The sequence below is a fragment of the Nomascus leucogenys genome, unplaced genomic scaffold (assembly GCF_006542625.1).
Source record: "Nomascus leucogenys isolate Asia unplaced genomic scaffold, Asia_NLE_v1 Super-Scaffold_249, whole genome shotgun sequence".
In the NCBI taxonomy this organism is placed as follows: domain Eukaryota; kingdom Metazoa; phylum Chordata; class Mammalia; order Primates; family Hylobatidae; genus Nomascus; species Nomascus leucogenys.
The window spans coordinates 3,139,786-3,162,038 of record NW_022095768.1 but is presented as its reverse complement, the minus strand read 5'-3'; the positions used below and the strand labels follow the sequence as shown (position 1 = coordinate 3,162,038).

At 43.4% G+C, this 22,253-nt stretch overlaps 1 protein-coding gene across 1 annotated transcript in view; it reads right to left on the bottom strand.

The window, feature by feature from the left end:
• CRLF3 (cytokine receptor like factor 3) overlaps nt 1-22,253 on the bottom strand; it is a 49,546-nt gene that overhangs the window by 12,368 nt on the left and 14,925 nt on the right. Inside the window, exons 2-6 of the mRNA XM_003279382.4 lie at nt 16,444-16,651; nt 9,548-9,635; nt 8,388-8,565; nt 5,683-5,905; nt 4,241-4,373 (exon numbers count right to left, since the gene is read on the bottom strand). Coding sequence (XP_003279430.4) covers nt 4,241-4,373; nt 5,683-5,905; nt 8,388-8,565; nt 9,548-9,635; nt 16,444-16,651 — 830 coding nt within the window. The remainder of the gene's footprint in view (nt 1-4,240; nt 4,374-5,682; nt 5,906-8,387; nt 8,566-9,547; nt 9,636-16,443; nt 16,652-22,253) is intronic.

Sequence of the window (22,253 nt, the reverse complement as noted above, 5' to 3'; positions counted from 1 at the left end):
GGAGGCTGAGGTGAGAGGGTCGCTTGAACCTGAGAGGTGGAGGTTGCAGTGAGCCAAGATTGTGCCATTGCATTCCAGCCTGGGCAACAGAAGGAGACTTTGTCTCAAAAAAAAAAAAGAAAGAAAGAAAGAAAGAAAGAAAATAAACCTTTAAAAAAAATCAGAAAATCTTAGAAGCAAGGAAAGAGCAGGAATGTTCACATAGGAAGTGAGGGAGACCTGGAAGGAGGGGGTTGCTAGCAGACCTGGGCATCTAATGAGAGTGGGTCTGGAGACTGTTACAATCCAGCCAGTATCAGAGGTTTCTCTGGCTTCAGCAGCTCCAAGCCTTCCAGAAGCTTCAGCAGGGACTGACTGGGATAAATAACAAAGTAGTGCCTTCTTTTTTTTTTTTTTTGAGACAGCATCTCACTCTGTTGCCCCGGCTAGAGTACAGTGGTGCAATCTCGGCTCACTGCAACCTCCGCCTCCTGGGTTCAAGCGATTCTCCTGCCTCAGCCTCCTGAGTAGCTGGGACTACAGGCACGCACCACCACGCCCGGCTAATTTTTGTATTTATAGTAGAGATGGGGTTTCGCCATATTGGCCAGGCTGGTCTCGAACTCCTGACCTCGTGATCTGCCCACCTCAGCCTCCCAAAGTGCTGGGATTACAGGCGTGAGCCACTGCGCCCGGCTAAAGTAGTGCCTTCAAGAGTATAGTCTCCCTTCTAACTACTAGGCCCTTAAGTACCCTCAAAAAACTAAATATTGTTTCTCTTGATTCAAGTAGGCCCACTTGCTCCTCCCTTATGCCCTTATGCATGGAGTCCCCCTTGCATTCACATCTCTGGCTTCACTGCTGATGCCTGAAATTCCTTTAGACAAGGGGAGAAAACATTTCATTCCACAAAGAAAAAAATGACAAAAATGCAAAAGGTTGGCTACGATTATATTGAGTTTAACTGAACTTCAGTTAATCACCCTGCCAAGTGGGGCCTTGTGATGCATCTTTAGGAGAGGCCAGACAGACTCAACAGTTTATTGAGACCTAATGTGTCTTTCACATCATGGTCAGCAGAGGTGAATTTAAGTCAATTTGTATAATTTCCAATGTCTTAATAAATATTTACTGAATGACCTAAGAAATAAACCTAACTATGCAATCTATCAGACATTACTCTGTGTCCAAGGAGGAAGAATTTAAAAAGCAGGAGAGCATCAGATCAAGTGGTAAAAGGTCCTAAGAGGTAAAAGTTAAAGAGCTAAGGACACAGTAATAGAGAAACTGTAGACTTCAACACTAACTAGAATTGTGTCAACTCTCCCATGAAAAAGATGAAAAAGAAGCAATACAGACCAGTCTAGAGTCGAACTGCCTGGATTTAAACCCTAGTTTTGGCATTTACTAGCTGTGTGACACTGGGTAAATAACTTCTCTATGCCTCAGTTTCCTCATCCCTAAAATAAATAACATCTATCTCACTGGGTTACTATGAAAATCAAATGAGTTAATACAAGTAAAATACTTAAGACAGTACATGGCACATAGTAAATACTGTTTAAATATTAACTGCAATTATTATTATTATTATCATCATTATTGCAGTCTGAGATATCTGGCCTGAATTTATCAAGTTAGGAAGCTCTGTCATTGCACAGAAATACCTTGTTCTCAGGAGAGTCACTAACTGAAGTGTTTCTGTAAACAAGGGATGTAAGCAGAGAAGGGGTATGTAAGTACAGAAAACTCATGATTACCTGGGGAATAATTAAATAGATTTTAGGTATTGGTCTTTTTTTTTTTTTTTTCCTCTCTCTCTCTCTCTCTTTGTTGGTATTTTTCTGTTTACTGAGTCATTCTTTCTTCATTAAGAGGTGAGAAGAGGTGTCAAAAATTAGACAAAACATAAACTAGTATAATCTGACAACTGCTGACAATTCAAATTACTTAGCTGGAAAGGAATACAGCAACACTGGCTTAGATAAAATATTCAGATATTCTCCATGCCTTAAATAATAAGGGCCTGAGAACAACAGGAACTTGGGTCAAGCATTCACAATAAAATCCCATCTCAAGACTTAAAACTTAGAGGAGAGCTTGTTACACTAAGGTGAGTATGGTGAAAATCAGGCAAACTTTACTTCTCTAAGTCAAAACTGGTCTTTAGTTTCTACGAAGAGCTATTCAGAAACATGACTATAAAGAATACATCTCAGATAACATGAAAACAAGAAAAAAGAAATGGGTAGAGAAACAACATTAATTAGTGGTAGGGGAGGCTTGCTTTCAGTTTTACTTTAGAGAGTAGCATATACATAATATATTTACAGCGTTGTCTCTTACAAAGACTTGCTGTTAATGATTCACAAACGACAAAACAAATTCTTGGCCGGTAAACTTTTTTGCTTTTTTTTTTTTGAGACGGAATCTCGCACTGTCTCCCGGGCTGGAGTGCAGTGGCGCGATCTCTGCTCACTGCAACCTCCACCTCCAGGCTTCCAGTGATTCTCCTGCTTCAGCCTCCCAAGTAGCTGGGACTACAGGCGCACCCCACCACACCCAGCTAATTTTTAGTATTTTTAGTAGAGACGAGGTTTCACTATATTGGCCAGGATGGTCTCGATCTCCTGACCTCGTGATCTGCCCACCTCACCCTCCCAAAGTGCTTGGATAATATGCGTGAGCCACTGCGCCCAGCCCATGCTTTTTTCTTTTTTTTGAGACGGAGTCTCGCTCAGTCACCCAGGCTGGAGTACAGTGGTGCAATCTCAGCTCACTGTAACCTCCGCCTCCCAGGTTCAAGCAATTTTCATGCCTCAGCCTCCTGAGTGGCTGGGATTATAGGTGTGTGCCACCATACCCGGCTAATTTTTTTTTTTTTTTTTTGAGACAGAGTCTCGCCCTGTTGCCAGGCTGAAGTGCAATGGCTCACTGCAACGTTTGCCTCCCGGGTTCAAGTGATTCTCCTGCCTCACCCTCCCTAGTTGCTGGGATTACAGGTGTGCGCTACCACATCCAGCTAATTTTTGTATTTTTAGTAGAGATGGGGTTTCACCATGTTGGCCAGGATGGTCTTGATCTCCTAACCTCGTGATCCACCCACCTCAGCTTCCCAAAGTGCTGGGATTACAGGCGGGAGCCATTGCGCCTGGCCTAATATTTGTATTTTTAGTAAAGATGGGGTTTCACCATGTTGACCAGGCTGGTCTCGAACTCCTGATCACAAGTGATCCATCCGTCTCGGCCTCCCAAAGTGCTGGGATTACAAGCGTGAGCCACTGCGTCCAGTCTCTTGGCCTCTAAAATTTTTTTTTTTTTTGAAACAGAGTCTCGCTGTGTCGCCCAGGCTGGAGTGCAACGGCGTGATCTCGGCTCACTGCAAGCTCTGCCTCCCAGGTTCACACCATTCTCCTGCCTCAGCCTCCCGAGTAGCTGGGACCACAGACACCCACCACCATGTCCAGCTAATTTTTTCTATTTATAGTAGAGATGGGGTTTCACCGTGTTAGCCAGGATGTTCTCGATCTCCTGACCTGGTGATCCGTCCGCCTCAGCCTCCCAAAGTGCTGGGATTACAAGTGTGAGCCACCGTGCCTGGCCAGGCCTCTAAATTTTTAAGATTTACTTTTTAATTTTGTGTGTGTGTATATATATGTGTGTGCGTGTGTGTGTGTGTGTGTTTGAGACAGAGTTTCGCTCTTGTTGCCCAGGCTGGAGTGCAATGGCATGATCTCAGCTCACTGCAACCTCTGCCTCCTGGGTTCAAGCAGTTCTCCTGCCTCAGCCTCCCAAGTAGCTGGGATTACAGGCATATGTGCCACCATGCCCGGCTGATTTTGTATTTTTAGTAGAGATGGGGTTTCTCCATGTTGGTCAGGCTGGTCTCGAACTCCCGACCTCAGGCAATCCACCTGCCTCGGCCTCCCAAATTGCTGAGATTACAGGCGTGAGCCACTGTGCCCAGCCTAAGATTGACTTTTGAGAGATATTCTATTTACCTCTACTTACCAAGAGGAAAAGAGATATAAACATATTAAATAACAAGCATTTTATATACATTTCCCAGTTAATCTACGTAATAACCCTATGAATACAGATGAGAAAACTACAGCTACAGGAAATAAAGAAGCCTTCCCACAGTAACACTGCCTATAAATGACGGAATAAACTCCGGATGTTTTGAATTCAAAGCTCATGTATGCTCTATGCACTTCACTCTGCTTCCTGAGGCAGGTGAGATGTTTTAATATCTACTTGCCTGAATGTTAATGTCTGCCCACAGAAATAAGTCGGAGCTCTGGAGTAGAGAACACCCGATGATTCAGAATCGTTCCGGAGTGCTATATTTCTTCGACTGCTCAGACTGTACCCCTCAAAACCAGCTGTCCACTCTTTTTCAAAGCAAAGATATTGAAAACTGTTAGAATCTCTTGAGGGATATCTTCAATACAGACACGTTAAATAAAATGTGGAAATGGGAGACTACTCCTGGGGCCATGGTCAAGTTCAATAAAATAAAAGATTCCATTAACAGGGTATCATGATCAGTCCCACAAATTACAAAAAAGATTTTAGTATATTCCTGCATAATTTTGACATAATAAACAAGTGTTATCTCTTATCTAATAAAATCATGGTACAAGCATAATTGCTTGAACTTATTCCAACCTGATAAAAATCTAATTAATAAATGAGTCTACATCTTCTAAAAAAGAATGCAGGAGAGAGATCAATTTCAAATCATAAGACTTTTTTTTTTTTTTTTTTTTTTTGAGACAGAGTCTCGCTCTGTTGCCCAGGCTGGAGTGCAGTGGTGTGATCTCGGTTCACTGCAAGCTCCGCCTCCCAAGTTCAGCCATTCTCCTGCTTGAGCCTCCCAAGTAGCTGGGATTACAGGTGCCCCATGCCTGGCTAATTTTTGGTATTTGTAGTACAGACAGGGTTTCACCGTGTTAGCCAGGATGGTCTTGATCTCCTGAACTCGTGATCCGCCTGCCTTGGCCTCCCAAAGTGCTGGGATTACAGGTGTCAGCCACCATGCCCGGCCCTCAAATCATAAGACTTTTAAGAAAATGTCTCTCTCCAGGTATTTTTTGAGGGTTTGGAAAATCAGCATCAGCTGGGCACAGTGGCTCACGCCTATAATCCCAGGACTTTGGGAGGTCAAGGCAAGAGGATTGCTTGAGCCCAGGAATTTGCGACCAGCCTGGGCAACATAGCAAGACCCAGTCTCTACAAAAAAATAAAAAATTAGCCAGGTGTGATGTGCATGCAGGCGGTCCCAGCTACTTGGGAGGCTGAGGCAGAAGGATCTAGAGGTCAGGCTGCATGATTGCACCACCACACACCAGCCTGGGCGACAGAGTGAGACCTTGTCTCAAAAAAACTAACTAAATAACATTAAAATATACAAAAAAGAAGAAGAAAAAGGAGTATCAGTGTCCTACGTAATATTTTCAATCTTTGGTTTTCAGTGAGGCTAAAAATCTTGTCCAGCATTTTTTTTGGACTCTGAAGATAAGAACTGATGAAAACAAAAATCACATGAGGTAATCTGAGTAAAAGACATGGTGCATGTTGTTCTTATCAATTCAGCATCTATGCTTAGAATAGCTGGTTGTCAGTGTGCTGCCCTTAGCACAGAATACAGGTATTCTAATATATAGTTAGGCTTCAGGAGAGAAAAGGTTAGCAGCATACCATGAGGCACCAATGTGGAATGACCTATCTGGGGGACACTCCAAGGACTCCACTCCTGTCGGCCATCTCCTCGGGCGCAGACTCTGAACTGGTAATCAACGTTGGGGTCTATGTGCAATACTATGAATTCAGTTTCAGAACCTACATATACATCCTCAAAATGATTTGAAGTACATTTACGAAACTGGAGCCTGTAATCTTGGGCTGTAAAGTCATCATCCACCTAGGGAGAAAAGCTTTATGTTAGGTAAAAAACAGAAAATGACTTCTCTCAGCATCACTGCTTAAAAACTTTGAACAGAGCCATTTTGGACCAAGCAGACAGGCCCACATGCTGAATATGGGGTATTCTTGGGAAGGCCATAGAAAATATGCCATCACATCATTATCTGTCTTCTTTTTTTTTTGAGACAGGGTCTCACTTTGTCACCCAGGCTGGAGTGCAGTGGCGTGATCTCGGCTTATTGCAGCCTCCACATCCCGGGTTCAAGCCATCTTCTTCCTTCCACCCCCCAAGTAGCTGGGATTTCAGGGGCACACCACCATGTCCAGCTAATTTTTTGTATTTTTTATAGAGACAGGGTTTCACCGTATCTCAGATCTTTAACTCCTGAGCTCAAGCAATCTTCCCGTCTCAGCCTCTCAAAGTGCTAGGACTATAGGCGTGAGACACTGCGCCTGGGCTCCCTTCTTTTCTTTATTGAACCATGTGTTCTATATTTCCCACTCTGATATAAAAAAGTCTGCCTCCTTTGAAGAAATGGCATGTTTTTTAATCAATGCCAAAGATAAAACATTCAAGATTCAATAAGGTTCCCACAACCATACGTCATTCATAATAACCAAGAGATAATTAACATACAGTATACAGAACCCCCATTAATTTTTAGGGGTCCTGCATATATTCTGTATGTTAATTAGCCACCCAATAGAAAAATGGGTAAAAGACATAAATAAGCATTCTACAGGAGAAGAAATATAAATAGCCAAAAATATATATTATAAATATTCAACCTAATTTATAATATGGCAAATACAATCTAAAACCACAAGGCCAGACATGAAGGCTTATGCCTACAATCCTAACACTTTGGGAGGCCAAAGCGGGTGGAGCACTTGAGCCCAGGAATTTGAGGCCAGCCTAGGCAACATGGCAAAACCCCATCTCTACAAAAAATTACAAAGCTGGCTGTGGAAGCACATGCCTGAAGTCCCAGTTACTTGGGGGCTGAGGCGGGAGGATCACTTGAGCCCAGGAGGTTGAGACTGGAGTGAGACATATTGTGCCACTGTACTCCAGCCTGGGTGACAGAGTGAGACCCTGTCTCAAAAACAAACAAACAAATAAATAAAATAAAACCACAACAAGGTGCATTTAGGCAAAAATATAAGGTCTCACAATGCCAATTATTGGTCAACATATGGAATAACAGAAACTCATATACTGTTTGGAAGGCTAAATTGATACAATCATCTTGTGGAAAGTTTGTTATTACCTATCAGCGTATGGATCCAATACTCTTAAGAAGACCTCATAATTTTACAGCTAGGTAAATATTAATATTTTACAAACTTCACATATGTCCATAAAGAAACACAAGTAAAAATACTTATAGCAAAAAACTGGAAATAACTAGGTCCACTGATAGGAAAAATAATAAAAATGGAATGACAGTCCCGTTAGGAAATAACAACAGCACGTTTACAAAAAAAGAAAAAAAAATTTTCCTTTTAAGAAAATCTCAGCTGGGCACAGTGGCTCACACCTGTAATCCCAGCACTTTGGGAGGCCGAGGTGGGCAGATCACCTGAGATCGGGAGTTTGAAACCAACCTGACCAACATGGAGAAACTCCACCTCTACTAAAAATACAAAAATACTAAAAATACAAACTTAGCCAGGCGTGGTGGTGCATGCCTTAATCCCAGCTACTTGGGAGGCTGAGGCAGGAGGATTGCTTGAACCCGGGAGACAGAGGTTGTGGTGAGCCAAGATCGTGCCATTGCACTCCAGCCTGAGCAACAAGAATGAAACTCCGTCTCAAAAAAAAAAAAAAGAAAATGTCAGCCAGGCGGAGTGGCTCACACCTGTAATCCCAGCACTTTGGGAGGCCAAAGTGGGCAGATCACCTGAGGTTGGAGGTTGCATCGCTGCACTCCAGCCTGGGCGACAGAGCAAGGCTTCATTTAAAAAAAAAAAGGCCAGGCACGGTGGCTCACACCTATAATCCCAGCACTTTGGGTGACCGAGGCGAGTGGGTCACCTGAGGTCAGGAGTTCAAGAACAGCCTGGCCAACATGGTGAAACCTCGTCTCTACAAAAAATACAAAAATTAGCCAGGTGTGATGGCAGGTGCCTATAATCCCAGCTACTCAGGAGGCTGAAGCAGGAGAATGGCTTGAACCCGGAAGAAGCGGCAGGCGGGGGAGGGCATGCAGGTTGCAGTAAGCCGAGATCACGCCACTTCACTCCAGCCTAGGCGAAAGAGCAAAACTCTGTCTCAAAAAATAAATAAATAAAATAAAAATAAAACTGAAAGAGCTACCTCAGTGTTCCATGTGACTTCATTTTAACTGTAAAGTAAAAGAGATTTTTGTTTGAGAAGAAAAGAATGTATTTAAAAGTAGTCAACGAAAAAATCTGAAAGGCCCCCAAATCTCAAACCCATAATGTGGAAGTCATTTCTAGAATTCTGAATTACATACCTTACACCATCGTACAATGATGCCTCCAGGTTTCTCTATTAGTTCTTCTATCTGTACTGGTGGGCGAGATGCTACTGTTCCATGCTTAAAAATGTGGTCTTTCACTATGTTAAGAATTGAGTCATCCAACTGAGCAGATAAACAAGGCACATCAACCAGTAAAGGTACTTCTGGTAAGCTGAGGAAACAAAGCTCATGTGTTATGACACCTCTAACTGAGAGTTAAAAAATACAAGAAATATTTTAGAGCAGTCACATGCTTGAAAGATCTTGAAGCCCCCAGTAAGTAATTCTCATGGCAGTAGGGGATTTGCAAGATGTTACACAAAGATTCTCTTTTCAAATAAATATAAGTAAGACAGAAAATTGGTAGGATCATAACTGTCCAGTTTATGCCAAATGATCTGGTTTACTGGAATATGACTCCGTTTCAACAATACATTGAGAATTTCTAAAATTTAACAATTCTTTTATATATTGGATTGAAAAAATGTGTAGTAATACTATACCAAGGATTATAATCACAACTATTTCATTAGTAACAGTGGTAGTGGGCAGTGAAACGCTTTTTTTTTTTTTTTTTTTCAGACAGAGTCTCACTCTGTCCCCTAGGCTAGAGTGCTGTGGCACGATCTCAGCTCACTGCAACCTCCACCTCCCCAATTCAAGTGACTCTCTTGCCTCAGCCTCTCGAGTAGCTGGGACTACAGGCACACGCCACCATGCCCGGATAATTTTTTATTTTATTTTATATTTATTTTGAGATGGAGTCTTGCTCTGTTGCCCAGGCTGGAGTGTAGTGGTGCAAACTTGGCTCACTGCAACATCTGTCTCCAGGGTTCAAGCAATTCTCCTGTCTCAGCCTCCCCAAGTAGCTGGATTACAGGCATGCCCCACCATGCCCGCCTAATTTTTATATTTTTAGTAGACACAGGGTTTCAACATGTTGGCTAGGCTGGTCTCACAACTCCTGGCCTCAAGCGATCTGCCCGCCTTGGCCTCCCAACGTGCTGGGATTACAGGTGTAAACCACCACGCCCGGCCTGAAAACCTTGAAATATATATTCTCTATCTCCCTTAATCAGAATATTGAACAGAGGGAGGAAAAAAGCAGAGTTTAAATGCTTAAAAGTAAGTCCAAAAGGCACAAACTCTTTCACCTGTCCAACTGAATGTGCGAGGCCTTTTTGGTAAAGCTCCACAGTTTCTCATTCTCTTCTCCCACACCACCAAGCATGGCGATCTCACCTACAATCAAGAATAAGAGAACTAGAACAGTGAAAATGGTCACATATAAAGTAATCAACACAACTCCTGTCTGGGTGGGTCTCTAGTGCTCTTGCAAATAGTTCTTAAGTGATGCCACAGTCAAATTCCCAAAAAGTTAAAGTAGAAACTATTTTAGAAGTGACTCTAAGATCAAATCCAAGAGGAAAAGGGATATACAGTGGCAACATTTTGCCAGAGATGAAAAATCTATCTACTCTATACAAGGAAATCAACCAATTTTAGGCAAAGCAGAAAGCCCAGGGACTTCTTTCCATCTCTCCTACAGAATCATTATGAACTTCAATACGAGCCAGTACAAAATATTGTCCTGAGAGGAGCAATAGGGGATAGGGTGCTTTTTTTTTTTGAGACTGGGTCTCGTTCTGTCGCTCACGCTGGAGTGCAGTGGTAGGATCATAACTCACTGCAGCCTCGAACTTCCAGGTTCAAGCAATCCTCAGCCTCCCAAGTAGCTGTGACCACACGTGCATGCCACCATGCCCGGCTATTTTTTTTTTTTTGGTAGAGACGGGGTCTCACTATGTTGCTCAGGCTGGGCATAGGGCTTGAAAAGCCAAATGATGCATCTGTGCTTTCCTAAAAGAGTATCATATATCAGATTACAAATTATTCAACAACAATAAAAAGAAAATGTCAGGCTGGGCACAGTGGCTCACGCCTATAATCCCAGCACTTTGGGAGGCGGAGGCAGGTGGATCACGAGGTCAGGAGATCAAGACCATCCTGGCCAACATGGTGAAACCCTGTCTCTACTAAAAATACAAAAATTAGTTGGGTGTGGTGGCGGGCGCCTGTAGTCCCAGCTACTAGAGAGGCTGAGGCAGGAGAATCGCTTGAATCCAGGACGTTGAGGTTGCAGTGAGCTGAGATCGTGCCACTGCACTCCAGCCTGGGCAACAAAGCGAGACTCCATTCCCCCCCACCCAAAAAAAAAAAGTTACATAGAGGCATATGATATGAAAATGACCAACTTCTATTGTCCTTCCACAGCCCTGAAGAACACTGCCAGAACTCTTTTCCATCTGAATGTACCCTGTAGTTACTCAAGTTTTTTGAGACCATATGACCTTCTCCTTCACCAAAAGAAAAACAGAGACATGGCCGGGTACTGTGGCTCATGCCTATAATCTCAGCACTTTGGCAGGCTGAGGCTGGTGGGTCACCTGGGGTTGGGAGTTCAAGACTAGCTTGGCCAAAATGATGAAACCCCATCTCTACTAAAAATACAAAAAGTAGCTGGGCATAGTGGCACACTCCTGTAGTTCTAGCTACTAGGGAGGCTGAGGCACTAGAATCGCTTGAACCCGAGAGGTGGAGGTTGCAGTGAGCCAAGATCGCGCCACTGCACTCCAGCCTGGGCAACAGTGTGAGACTCTGTCTCAACAATAAATAAATAAATAAATAAATAAATAAATAAATAAATAAAATCCTCAAAATTCCGTAAGTTTCTATCCCTCAGGAGAATAGGAAAGAGTTTGACATTAAAAATATTCCTGAAGTTTCCTTCTGCTGCTGAGATGTATAATAATTTTTTTTTAATTAAAAAACATAGGCCAGGCACAGTGGCTCACGCCTGTCATCCCAGCACTTTGGGAGGCTGAGGTGGGCAAATCACGAGGTCAGGAGTTCCAGACCAGCCTGGCCAACATGGTGAAACTCTGTCTCTATTAAAAATACAAAAAATTAGCTGGGCGTGGTGGCGGGTGCCTATAATCCCAGCTATTCGGGAGGCTGAGGCAGGAAAATCACTTGAACCTGCGAGGCGGAGGCTGCAGCAAGCCGAGATCGTGCCACTGCACTCCAGCCCAGGCAACAATGCAAGACGCCATCTCAAAAATAAATAAATAAATTAATTAAATTAAATTTTGGACATACAAAAACGTTCAAGTATCAAATGCTATAACACTCACACTGCCTCAAAGGGATTTTTTCTTTTTGAGACGGAGTCTCACTCTGTCACCCAGGCTGGAGTGTGATGTATACTCACAGCTCACTGCAACCTCAAACTCCGGGGCTCAGGGGATCCTCCCGCCTCAGCCTCCCAAGTAGCTAGGACTACAGGAATGTGCCACTATGCCCAGCCAGGATTTATCTTTTTTTTTTTTGAGATGGAGTCTCGCTCTTGTTGCCCAGACTGGAGTGCAATGGTGCAATCTCAGCTCACTGCAACCTCTTGCCTCGGCCTCCCAAGTAGCTGGGATTACAGGTGCCCACCACCACGCCCAGCTAATTTTTATATTTTTAGTAGAGACAGGGTTTCACTATGTTGGCCAGGCTGGTCTTGAACTCCTGACCTCAGATGATCTGCCCACCTCGGCCTCCCAAAGTGTTGTGATTACAGGCATGAGCCACCACGCCCGGCCAGGATTTATCTTCTAAAATAAAAACAAATGATCAGTCCTCAGGATGATGAGTATACACTCCTGGCCCGTGGTGCACTGCTTCTGGGTTTGTTTCCAAATGCAAAGCCACCAAGGAAAGACATTTCATGGTACTGCTAGAATTTTCTCAAAAGCACTGTTATGGTCAGTGGCAAATAAACACTTCTCAGGCCGGGCACGGTGGCTCACGCTTGTAATCCCAGCACTTTGGGAGGCCGAGGCGGGCGGATCACGAGGTCAGGAGATCGAGACCACGGTGAAACCCCGTCTCTACTAAAAATACAAAAAAATTAGCCGGGCGTGGTGGCAGGCGCCTGTAGTCCCAGCTACTCGGAGAGGCTGAGGCAGGAGAATGGCGTGAACCCGGGAGGCGGAGCTTGCAGTGAGCCGAGATCGCGCCACTGCACTCCAGCCTGGGCGACAGAGCGAGACTCCGTCTCAAAAAAATAAAAAATAAAAATAAACACTTCTCATTGAAGACAAGACAAAAATGTAACCAGCAATGTCAAGATAACACCCGTACTATATTCTAAGTGGGACCAAAAGAAGATTAACTTCCAGGTGGAGTGACAGCCTTGTGAATCATCCACACTTTTTTCCCACACCACTCCCAGCACTCATTCTGCAGAAGGGATGGAATTCAGTCTCCTTCCTTAGCTCCTTTTCCCTCAATTGACTTTTAAATGTTGGTGCCCCTTAGCGTTCTAATCTCTTTCATCTGCTCTTCTCACATGACACAGTGTCCCTTGATGATTGTACTTATTCCAGTGGATTCAGATTTGATATATATGCCATTAACTGCCATACTGACATCTCCTGGTATGATCTCTCTCCTAAGAATCATACCCGTATTTCCACCTCAAGCACCTCAAACTCACCATGCCCAAGCCAAATGCCTAACTATGTACTAAGCACCCGCCTCCTCCTTCAATTCCTTTGTCAAAAACAGCACCACTATTTACTCAGAATCCAAAAGTAGGCTGATTTTTGTCATCACAAATCCTTTCCTTTCCCCTCCATCACATATGTAAGTAATCATCTACAGATAACAGTCACTGCTCAGTAAAATCATCCATAATTCTATATCTAAAAAAAAACAACAAAAAACTCTGTCTTGTTTTTTTGCTTTTATTTTTAAGAGACAGGGTCTTGCTCTGTTGCCCAGGCTGGAGTGCAGTGGTGCAATCATAGCTCAAGCTCTCCCACCTCAGCCTCCTGAGTAGTTGGGACAACTTGTGTGTGCCACCATGCCTGGCTCATTTTTTTTTTTTTTTTGAGACAGAGTCTCGCTCTGTCGCCCAGGCTGGAGTGCCATGGCACAATCTCGGCTCACTGCAAGCTCCGCCTCCTAGGTTCATGCCATTATCGTGCCTCAGCCTCCCGAGTAGCTGGGACTACAGGCGCCTGCCACCATGCCTGGCTAATTTTTTGTATTTTTAGTAGAGACGGGGTTTCACTGTGTTAGCCAGGATGGTCTCGATCTCCTGACCTCGTGATCTGCCTGCCTCGGCCTCCCAAAGTGCTGGGATTACAGGTGTGAGCCACTGCGCTCAGCCAGCCTAGCTAATTTTTTTAAAAAAATTAGAGACAAGGATCTCACTATGTTGCCCAGACTGGTCTCGAACTCCTCGTCTCAAATGATCCTCCTCTCCTGTCTAGCCTCCCAAAGTGCTGGGATTACAGGTGTGAGCCATTGTGCCTGGCTCAAAATCTCTTAAAATCAGCCCTGCCTCATCTTTACCAGCCACCACCTTTACCATTCCTACCTGGATTACTTTCTAATAACTTTTTTTTTTGAGATGGGGTCTCATTATGTTGCCCAGGCTGGTCTTGAACTCCTGGGCTCAAGTGATCCACCCGCCTCAGCCTCCCAAAGTGCTAGGATTACAAGCATGAACCACTGTGCCCAGTTTCTAATAATTTTTTTTTATTTTGAGACGGAGTCTCGCTCTGTTGCCCAGGCTGGAGTGTAGTGTTGCGATCTTGGCTGACTGCAACCTCCGTCTCCCAGGTTCAAGCGATTCTCCTGCCTCAGCCTCCCAAGTAACTGGAATTACGGGTGCCCACCACCACGTCTGGCTAAATTTTGTATTTTTAGTAGAGATGGGGTTTTACCATGTTGGCCAGGCTAGTCTCAAACTCCTGACCTCAAGTGATCCTCCTGTCTTGACATCCCGAAGTGTTGGGGTTATATGTGATAGCCTGGCCTCAGCCTCTAGTAACTTTTTAATCAGTCTCTTTTCCCTCTAGTCTTATAATCTCTAACGGAGTCTCCAAATAGGCAGGGTCATTTTTTTTTTTTTAAATGCACATCTGATCATGTCACTCTGCTGCTTAAAATGCTTCAACTAATCCTTGAATATGCCATTCACTCCACTTATGATAATGTTACTTCTGCTTGAAATCATGCTGTTACCTCCTCTTTTTCCTGTCTGCTTGATGAATTGCTTCAAGCCTCTGTGGAACTCTTCCTACAGAAAGCTATCCTACACTATTCCAGACAACTAGAACTTCCTCCTCTATGCTCCAATAAGATCTTGATCCCTTAGCATGTATCTCTCTCTCACTGGGCTCTGAATCCCAAAGGAAAGAACTCTCACCTATTTTATTCTTTTCCTTTTTTTGAGAGGGAGTCTCACTCTGTCACCAGGCTGGAGTGCAGTGGTGCGATCTCAGCTAACTGCAACCTCCGCCTCCCCAGTTCAAGCAATTCTCCTGCCACAGCCTCCCGAGTAGCTAGGACTATAGGCACGCGCTGCCACGCCCGGCTATTTTTGTATTTTTAGTAGAGACGGGGTTTTACCATGTTGGCCAGGATGGTCTTGATCTCGTGACGTGATGATCCGCCCACCTCGACCTCCCAAAGTGCTGGGATTACAGGCGTGAGCCACCGCGCCCAGCCTTTATTCTTTTTCTTATTTTATATTTTTTGAGACAGGGTCTCACTCTGTCACCCAGGCTGGAGTGCAGTGGTGCGATCATGGCTCACTGCAGTGTCAATCTCCTGGCCTGAAGGGATCCTCTCACCTTGGCCTCTCAAGTAGTTGGGACTCCAGGTGCATGCCACCATGCCCAGCTAAGTTTTTTTTTTTTTTTTTTTGTAGAGACAGGCTGTTGCCCAGGCTGCTCTTAAACTCCCGACCTCAAGTGATCCACCTGCTTCAGCCTCCCGAAGTGCTGGGATTACAGGTGTGAGCCACCACACCTGGCCTCCTTGTTTATGTTATGTGCCTGACAAAGATCTCTGTTGAAGGAAGGTGGTAGAATGAAGAAAGGAAGGCAGCAGGGCATGACTCAATGGAAATAATTGGCAAAGATAGGAGTAAACACCAATCACATTTTTTTAAACTTTCTAAATAAAACAATGGAGACTGTAATTGTGGTGACTCTCGCCTGTAATCCCAGCACTTTGGGAGGCCAAGATGGGAAGATTGCTTGAGACCAGCAATTCGAGACCAGCCTGGGCAACATGGTGAAACCCTGTCTCTACTAAAAATACAAAAATTAGCCAGGCATGGTGGGACGCGCCTGTAATCCCAGCTATTTGGGAGGCTGAGGTGGGAGGATCACCTGAGCCAGGGAGGTCAAGACTGCAGTAAGCTCTGATAGTGCCACTGCACTCCAGCCTGGGCAACAGAGCAAGACCCCTGTGTCAAAAAAAAAAAAAAGTATAATTTGAATGTTTGTAACACAGAAGATAAATGCTTGAGAGGATGGATACCCCATTTTCCACAATGTGATTATTACACACTGCATGCCTGTATCAAAACATCTCAATGTGCCCCATATCATTTATTCTTTCTTGTTTTATAACTAATTATAACTAACACTTCAGCTGCACTTGCCATGGGATACCTAACTGTATATCTGTCATCCTATATTACAAACTGTCTCTAGGTAAGAACATTCTAAGAACCCCACAGCTGGCAAGATGCCTGCTGCTATCCTGAGAAATCAGCAAAATGTCAATCTGAACAAACCACATTTAACCTGTGATATAATTTGGCTCTGTGTCCCCACCCAAATCTCATCTCGACTTGTACTCCCATAATTCCCATGTGTTGCAGGAGGGACCTGGTGGGAGATAATTGAATCATGGGGGCAGTTTCTCCCATACTGTTCTTGGTAGTGAGTAAGTCTCATGAGATCTAATGGTATTTTAAGGGGAAACCCCTTTTGCTTGGCTCCCATTCTCTTCTCTTGTCTGCCGCCATGTGAGATGTGCCTTTCACCTTCTGCCATGATTGTGAGGCCTCCCCAGCCACATGGAACTGTAAGTTCATTAAACCTCTTTCTTTTGTAAATTGCCCAGTTTCGGGTATGTCTTTATCAGCAGTGTGAAAATGGACGAATGCACTAATGCAACAGGCTCCCTGGTCTCCCACCTTCTCGGACTAAGTCCTCTGCAGTGTTGACTCCGTGTTCTATGAGCTTCTGGCAGTCATCTAGTGGTTTAATGGTCTCCTGTTCAATGGTATCCACCTCTTGCAAAAGGGTCACCAATCGCTCATCCAGGAGCTTTCCGAGGGTTCCCTTTAAATCATTAAAATGCTGTTTGAGAACATCCCTTGTCTGTGATGCACTTTCTTTGATCTAAAAAGAAATAACAAAATACTCAAAATCAGAATCTTTAAAAAAGGCTAATCCAAAGGTATAATTCACATTAATCTAAAAGCACTGTATAACCATCATCTTCAATTTAGTAAAAAAAGATTAATTGAAATTATATTTAAGGTGTGATATTTTGATACACATATACATAGTGAACTGTTATTATAGTCAAGCTAATTAACATGTCCATCTCTTTACACGGTTACCTTTGTGTGTGGTGAGAACACTTATGATCTCTCCTAACACATTCCAAGTATACATTACACTATTATTAACTATTGTCCCTATCCTGTACTTGAGCTCTCTAGAATTTACGCATATTAAATAACTGAAACTTTGTACCCTTTGACCAACATCTCCCCATCCCCAACTCCATCCTTGGCAAGCACCATTCTACTTTCTGCTTCTATGACTTCGACCTTTTTAGATTCTACATATGAGATCATGCAGTATGTTTATTTCTGTATCTGGCTTATTTCACTTAGCGTAATGTCCTTCAGGTTCATCCATGCTGTCACAAATGACAGAATTTCCTTCTCTTTTAAGGTTGAATAGCATTCCATTGTATATATACATCTTCCATTCATTGATAAACCAAATGTGATTCATTTGCACAAACAGGCAGAAGTACACAGAATTGCCCTTCAAGTCAGATAGAATAAGCCAAATCTTGGTTTCATCATTCACAAACTATGTCAATTTGGTTAAGTTAATTAAGTATTCTGTGCCTCAATTTTCTTATTTGTCAAATGAGCATAATAATAGTTATTTCAGCCGGGCGCAGTGCCTCACGTCTGTAATCCCAGCACTTTGGGAGGCCGAGGAGGGCAGATCATTTGAGGTCAGGAGTTCGAGACCAGCCTGGCCAATGTGGTGAAACCCTGTATTTACTAAAAATACAAAAATTAGCTGGACGTGGTAGTGCGGGCCTGTAATCCCGGCTACTTGGGTGGCTGAGGCAGGAGAATTGCTTGAACCTGAGAGACGAAGGTTGCAGTGAGCCAAGATTGCGCCATTGCACTCCAGCTGGGCAACAAAGTGAGACTCTAAATAATATTTACTTCATGGAGTTGCTGTGAGGATAGGTACTACAGTGGGTAAAATAAATGGCACATTGTTATACTCGATAGAAAAAGTTATAAATTATTATTATCTATACAAAGTTGTTCTTGAAAATTGTATGTTTCAATACTAAAAATTGTTTAATTATGAGGGGATTAAAATTCATTTACTGAAAAGCAGCAAAGAAATGGTAGATTAAAAAGCCATGGTCAGCTGGGCATGGAGGCTCATGCCTATAATCCCAGCACTTGGGAGGCCGAGGTGGGTGGATCATGAGGTCAGGAGTTCAAGACCAGCCTGACCAACATGGTGAAACTCTGTCTCTACTAAAAACACAAAAAAATTAGCTGAGTTTGGTGGTGCGTGCCTGTAATCCCAGCTACTTAGGACGCTGAGGCAGGAGAATCGGTTGAACTTGGGAGGCGAAGGTTGCAGTGAGCTGAGATCGCGCCATTGCACTCCAGCCTGGGCAACGGAGTGAGACTCCGTCTCCAAAAAAAAAAAAAAAAAAAAAAAGCAAGCCATGGTCAGGTGCAGTGGCTCACACTTATGATCCTTGCACTTTGAGAGGCTGAGGCAGGAGGATCACTTGAGCCCAGGAGTTTGAGACCAGCTTGGATAACATGGAGAAATCCTGTCTTTACAAATAATACAAAAATTAGCCAGGCATGGTGGCACATGCCTGTAGTCCCAGCTACTTAGGAGGCTGAGGTGGGAGGATCACCTGAGCCCAGGGGGTCGAGGCTGCAGTAAGCTGTGACTGCACCACTGCACTCTAGCTTGGGTGACAGAGACCCTGTCTGTAAATAAAAATGAAAAGCCACAATACAAACAAACAAACAAAAAAACTCATGGATAAAATGCCCTCATTATGCTAAAAGAAAACCAAAAATTATTTAAAAACCAAAGAGGCCTGTAGGAGGCAGAGCTGGGACAATGACTTAATCCTTTTTGAATCATAGTGCTCTTTGTCAATCTAAATGAGAGGTTTATAAAGCCTCTTCCTTTCAAAGTTATTGAAAGAGAAGAAAAAGCCTCTTCCCCCAAAAATAAATAATCTATACCCAAAAAAATTATTCAATTTCAGAAGTTTACAAATTCTCGCAGAGCCAAACCATGGCTTGCCTGGAGCAGTAATTACGAAACTTTGTTTGCAGAAGAATCATGTAGGCTACTTGTTATAATTCAGACTGCAGACTTCCATCCCAGACCTACTGAACCAGAAAATGACAGCAGGGGCTAAAGGAGTGTATGGATGGAGTTCTCATTTTTTCCAAGCACACCTGTGATTCTGTAGCCCACAATTTGAGAAACACTGCCCTAAATCTACAGATCTCAGATTAAGAATCCATATTCTAGGGGATATGACAGGAAAATCTTCACGTCAAATATATTATGAAGATAAATAGGTTGTTTATACAGACACCAGATTTTTCTTATTTTATTTCGGAGACAGGGTCTCACTCTGTTGCACAGGCCGGAGTACAGTGGCATGATCCTAGCTCACTGCAGCCTTGAACTCCTGGGCTCAGGTGATCCTCCTGCCTCAGTCTCCTGAGTACCTGAGCTTATAGGCGCGGGCCACCACACTTGGCTAATTTTATTTTTTACTTTTTGTAGAGACGAGATCTTGCTATGTTGCCCAAGCTGGTCTTGAACTCCTGGCTTCAAGCAATCCTCCCACCTTGGCCTCCCAAAATGCTGAGATTACAGGAGTGATCCACTGCACCTGGTCCAGATTTTTATTTTAAAGACTTCAGATAACAGGCCAGGCATGGTGGCTCATGCCTGTAATCCCAGCACTTTGGGAGGCCAAGGTGGGAGGATCACCACTGCAACCTGACCTGGGCAACAGAGCAAGGCCCTCTTCTCAAAAAACAATTCAGGTAACATATAATTCATTTTCTCTCGTTTAACGGGAAAATTCTAACTATAAGCCACTCTGATAAGTTAAAGCAAAAACATACTTTGCTTTCCAGATATTATTATCTTAGTTTCATATGACATATTGTTTACCACCATAACCCTTTTGTTAACTTTATCTTACCAAGAAAGTTTAAAGTATAAGAAAAATCCACCAAGAAAGAACATATCGAAATATGAATAAAGGACAATATTTCAACAGTTAATAGAGAGATTTAAAAACTTTCTATTTATTCTCTAAATTCTCTCTAAATTTAAAAAGCAGAATACAATACTGTTTCCCAGCAATGTTCACAACCATGTAAAAACAAAAAATGCTCATGCCCAAGGACTAAAACAGAAAAAGAGCAGTATCATTTACTGGGTGGGCAGATCATAGAAACAATTTTCTTTCCTTTTTTTTTTTTTGAGACGTAATTTCACTCTTGTGGCGCAGACTGGAGTGCAGTGGCGCAATCTCGACTCACTGCAACCTCTGCCTTCTGGGTTCAAGAGATTCTCCTGCCTCAGTCTCCTGAATAGCTGAGATTACAGGTGCATGCCACCACACCTGGTTAATTTTTGTATTTTTAGTAGAGACAAGGTTTCGCCAAGCTGGTCTCGAACTCCTGATCTCCGGTGATCCGCCCACCTTAGCCTCCCAAAGTGCTGGGATAAGGCGTGAGCCACCTCATCCGGCCCTTTTCTCTCCATTTGACATTAAATATTTATGCAGTTAGTAAAATAATTCTTTAAATCACAAAGAGAAATCCTAAATTAATTGTTAACTAATTTCTGTAGTTACCAAAGAATTTCTGTGAAATAAATCCAAGTAAAAATTTTAAAAAGAAAGAAAGGAGATAAAACCAAATTGCACATGATTCGGCTCACCATTCAACTATGAGATCTTTGCAAACTGGGCCCTCATCTACATAGCATCTGGCAAACAAATGCTGTTGAGTGAAAACACAGTTAATCATGTGTGTTTCAAAAAACTTTCTAAAAGAACCAAAGAGAGAATACCTTATGATTTTAACACAACCCCGGGATACTGTTAGAAATTCAGAATCTCAGGCCCCACCCAGAACTGCTAAATCAGAACACGAATTTTTTTTCTTTCCTCCTCCTCCCCTAGAACCTGTATTTTTTTTTTTTTTCGAGATGTTTTGCTCTTGTTGCCCAGGCTGCAGTGCAATGGAGCAATCTTGGCTCAATGCAACCTCCATCTCCCGGGTTCAAGTGATTCTCCTGTCTCAGCCTCCTGAGTAGCTGGAATTACAGGTGCATGCCACCATGCCTGGCTAATTTTTGTATTTTTAGTAGAGATGGGGTTTCACCATATTGGTCAGGCTGGTCTCGAACTCCTGACCTCAGGTGATCCTACTGCCTCAGCCTCCCAAAGTGCTGGAATTACAGGTGTGAGCCACCGCACCCAGCCAAACCTGTATTTTTTTTTTTTTTTTTGGAGTCTCGCTCTGTCGCCCAGGCTGGAGTGCAGTGGTGCCAACTCGGCTCACTGCAACCTCTGCCTCCTGGGTTCAAGCAGTTCTCCTGCCTCAGCCCCCCAGTAGCTGGGATTACAGACATGCGCCACCACACCCAGCTAATTTTTTTGTATTTTTAGTAGAGACAGGGTTTCACCACTTTGGCCAGGCTGGTCTCGAACTCCTGACCTTGTGATCCGCCCGCCTCAGCCTCCCAACGTGCTGGGATTACAGGCATGAGCCACCGCACCCGGCCAAACCTGTATTTTTAACAGGACCCTCAGTTGCTTTGTATACATATTACAGATACCAGAATAAATGAAGACCTTGTGTCAGAATGCTGTAATACATTTCGAATGGCCAAGAGGAAATTCTGCAGTTCAGCACTGTGCCTCTGAGGTCCTGTCTTGCTCTTTAGCGGATACAGCATACACAGGAAGTGCATTGGTTAGGTAAAATCAATTTCCTCTTTAGAAAGAATTCAAAAGCTCCTTCAGCTGTTGCAGAGCCTATGTTTTGTTTTTGTTTCAGAACCTCAGAAAAAAGGAAGTATGTGAACACAAAACAGAGAGAGGGCTAAAAAAGTGCGACTCGATTTCCAAATTCACCTCCTGTACTCTCATTGTAAATTTGGTCCCTTTTGCTCATAGAATCCCAACCACTGCCATTTCAAACTTGATACTACCATGGGATCATTTTCTTTTCCTTGAAATATTTCATGATTTAAAGCCTAGTCACCTTTAATCCAATCATGTAATTAATCAAGTTCATTTGCTTGACTTTATGAAACTAATTTAAAAATGCAGCTCCACTGCTGAGTGAATTTCTTCATATTTGATGTGGTACCAATGGTTCCATGTGTTCACTGTTAACTCAATAAATCTTCACAGTACAGTTTCAGAAATTGAGGACCAAAGAAGACAACTTACCCAAGGCTTCGCAGTGCCAGAAACAGTCTAACTCCAAAGACTATGCTCTTTCATTACACCATGCCGTACCTACAGGACACTTTTTTTTTTTTGAGACAGGTTCTCATTTGGTCGTCCAGGCTGGAGAGCAGTGGTACAATCACAACTCGCTGTGGCCTCGAACTCCTGGGCTCAGGTGATTCTCCCACCTTAGCCTCCTAGGTAGCT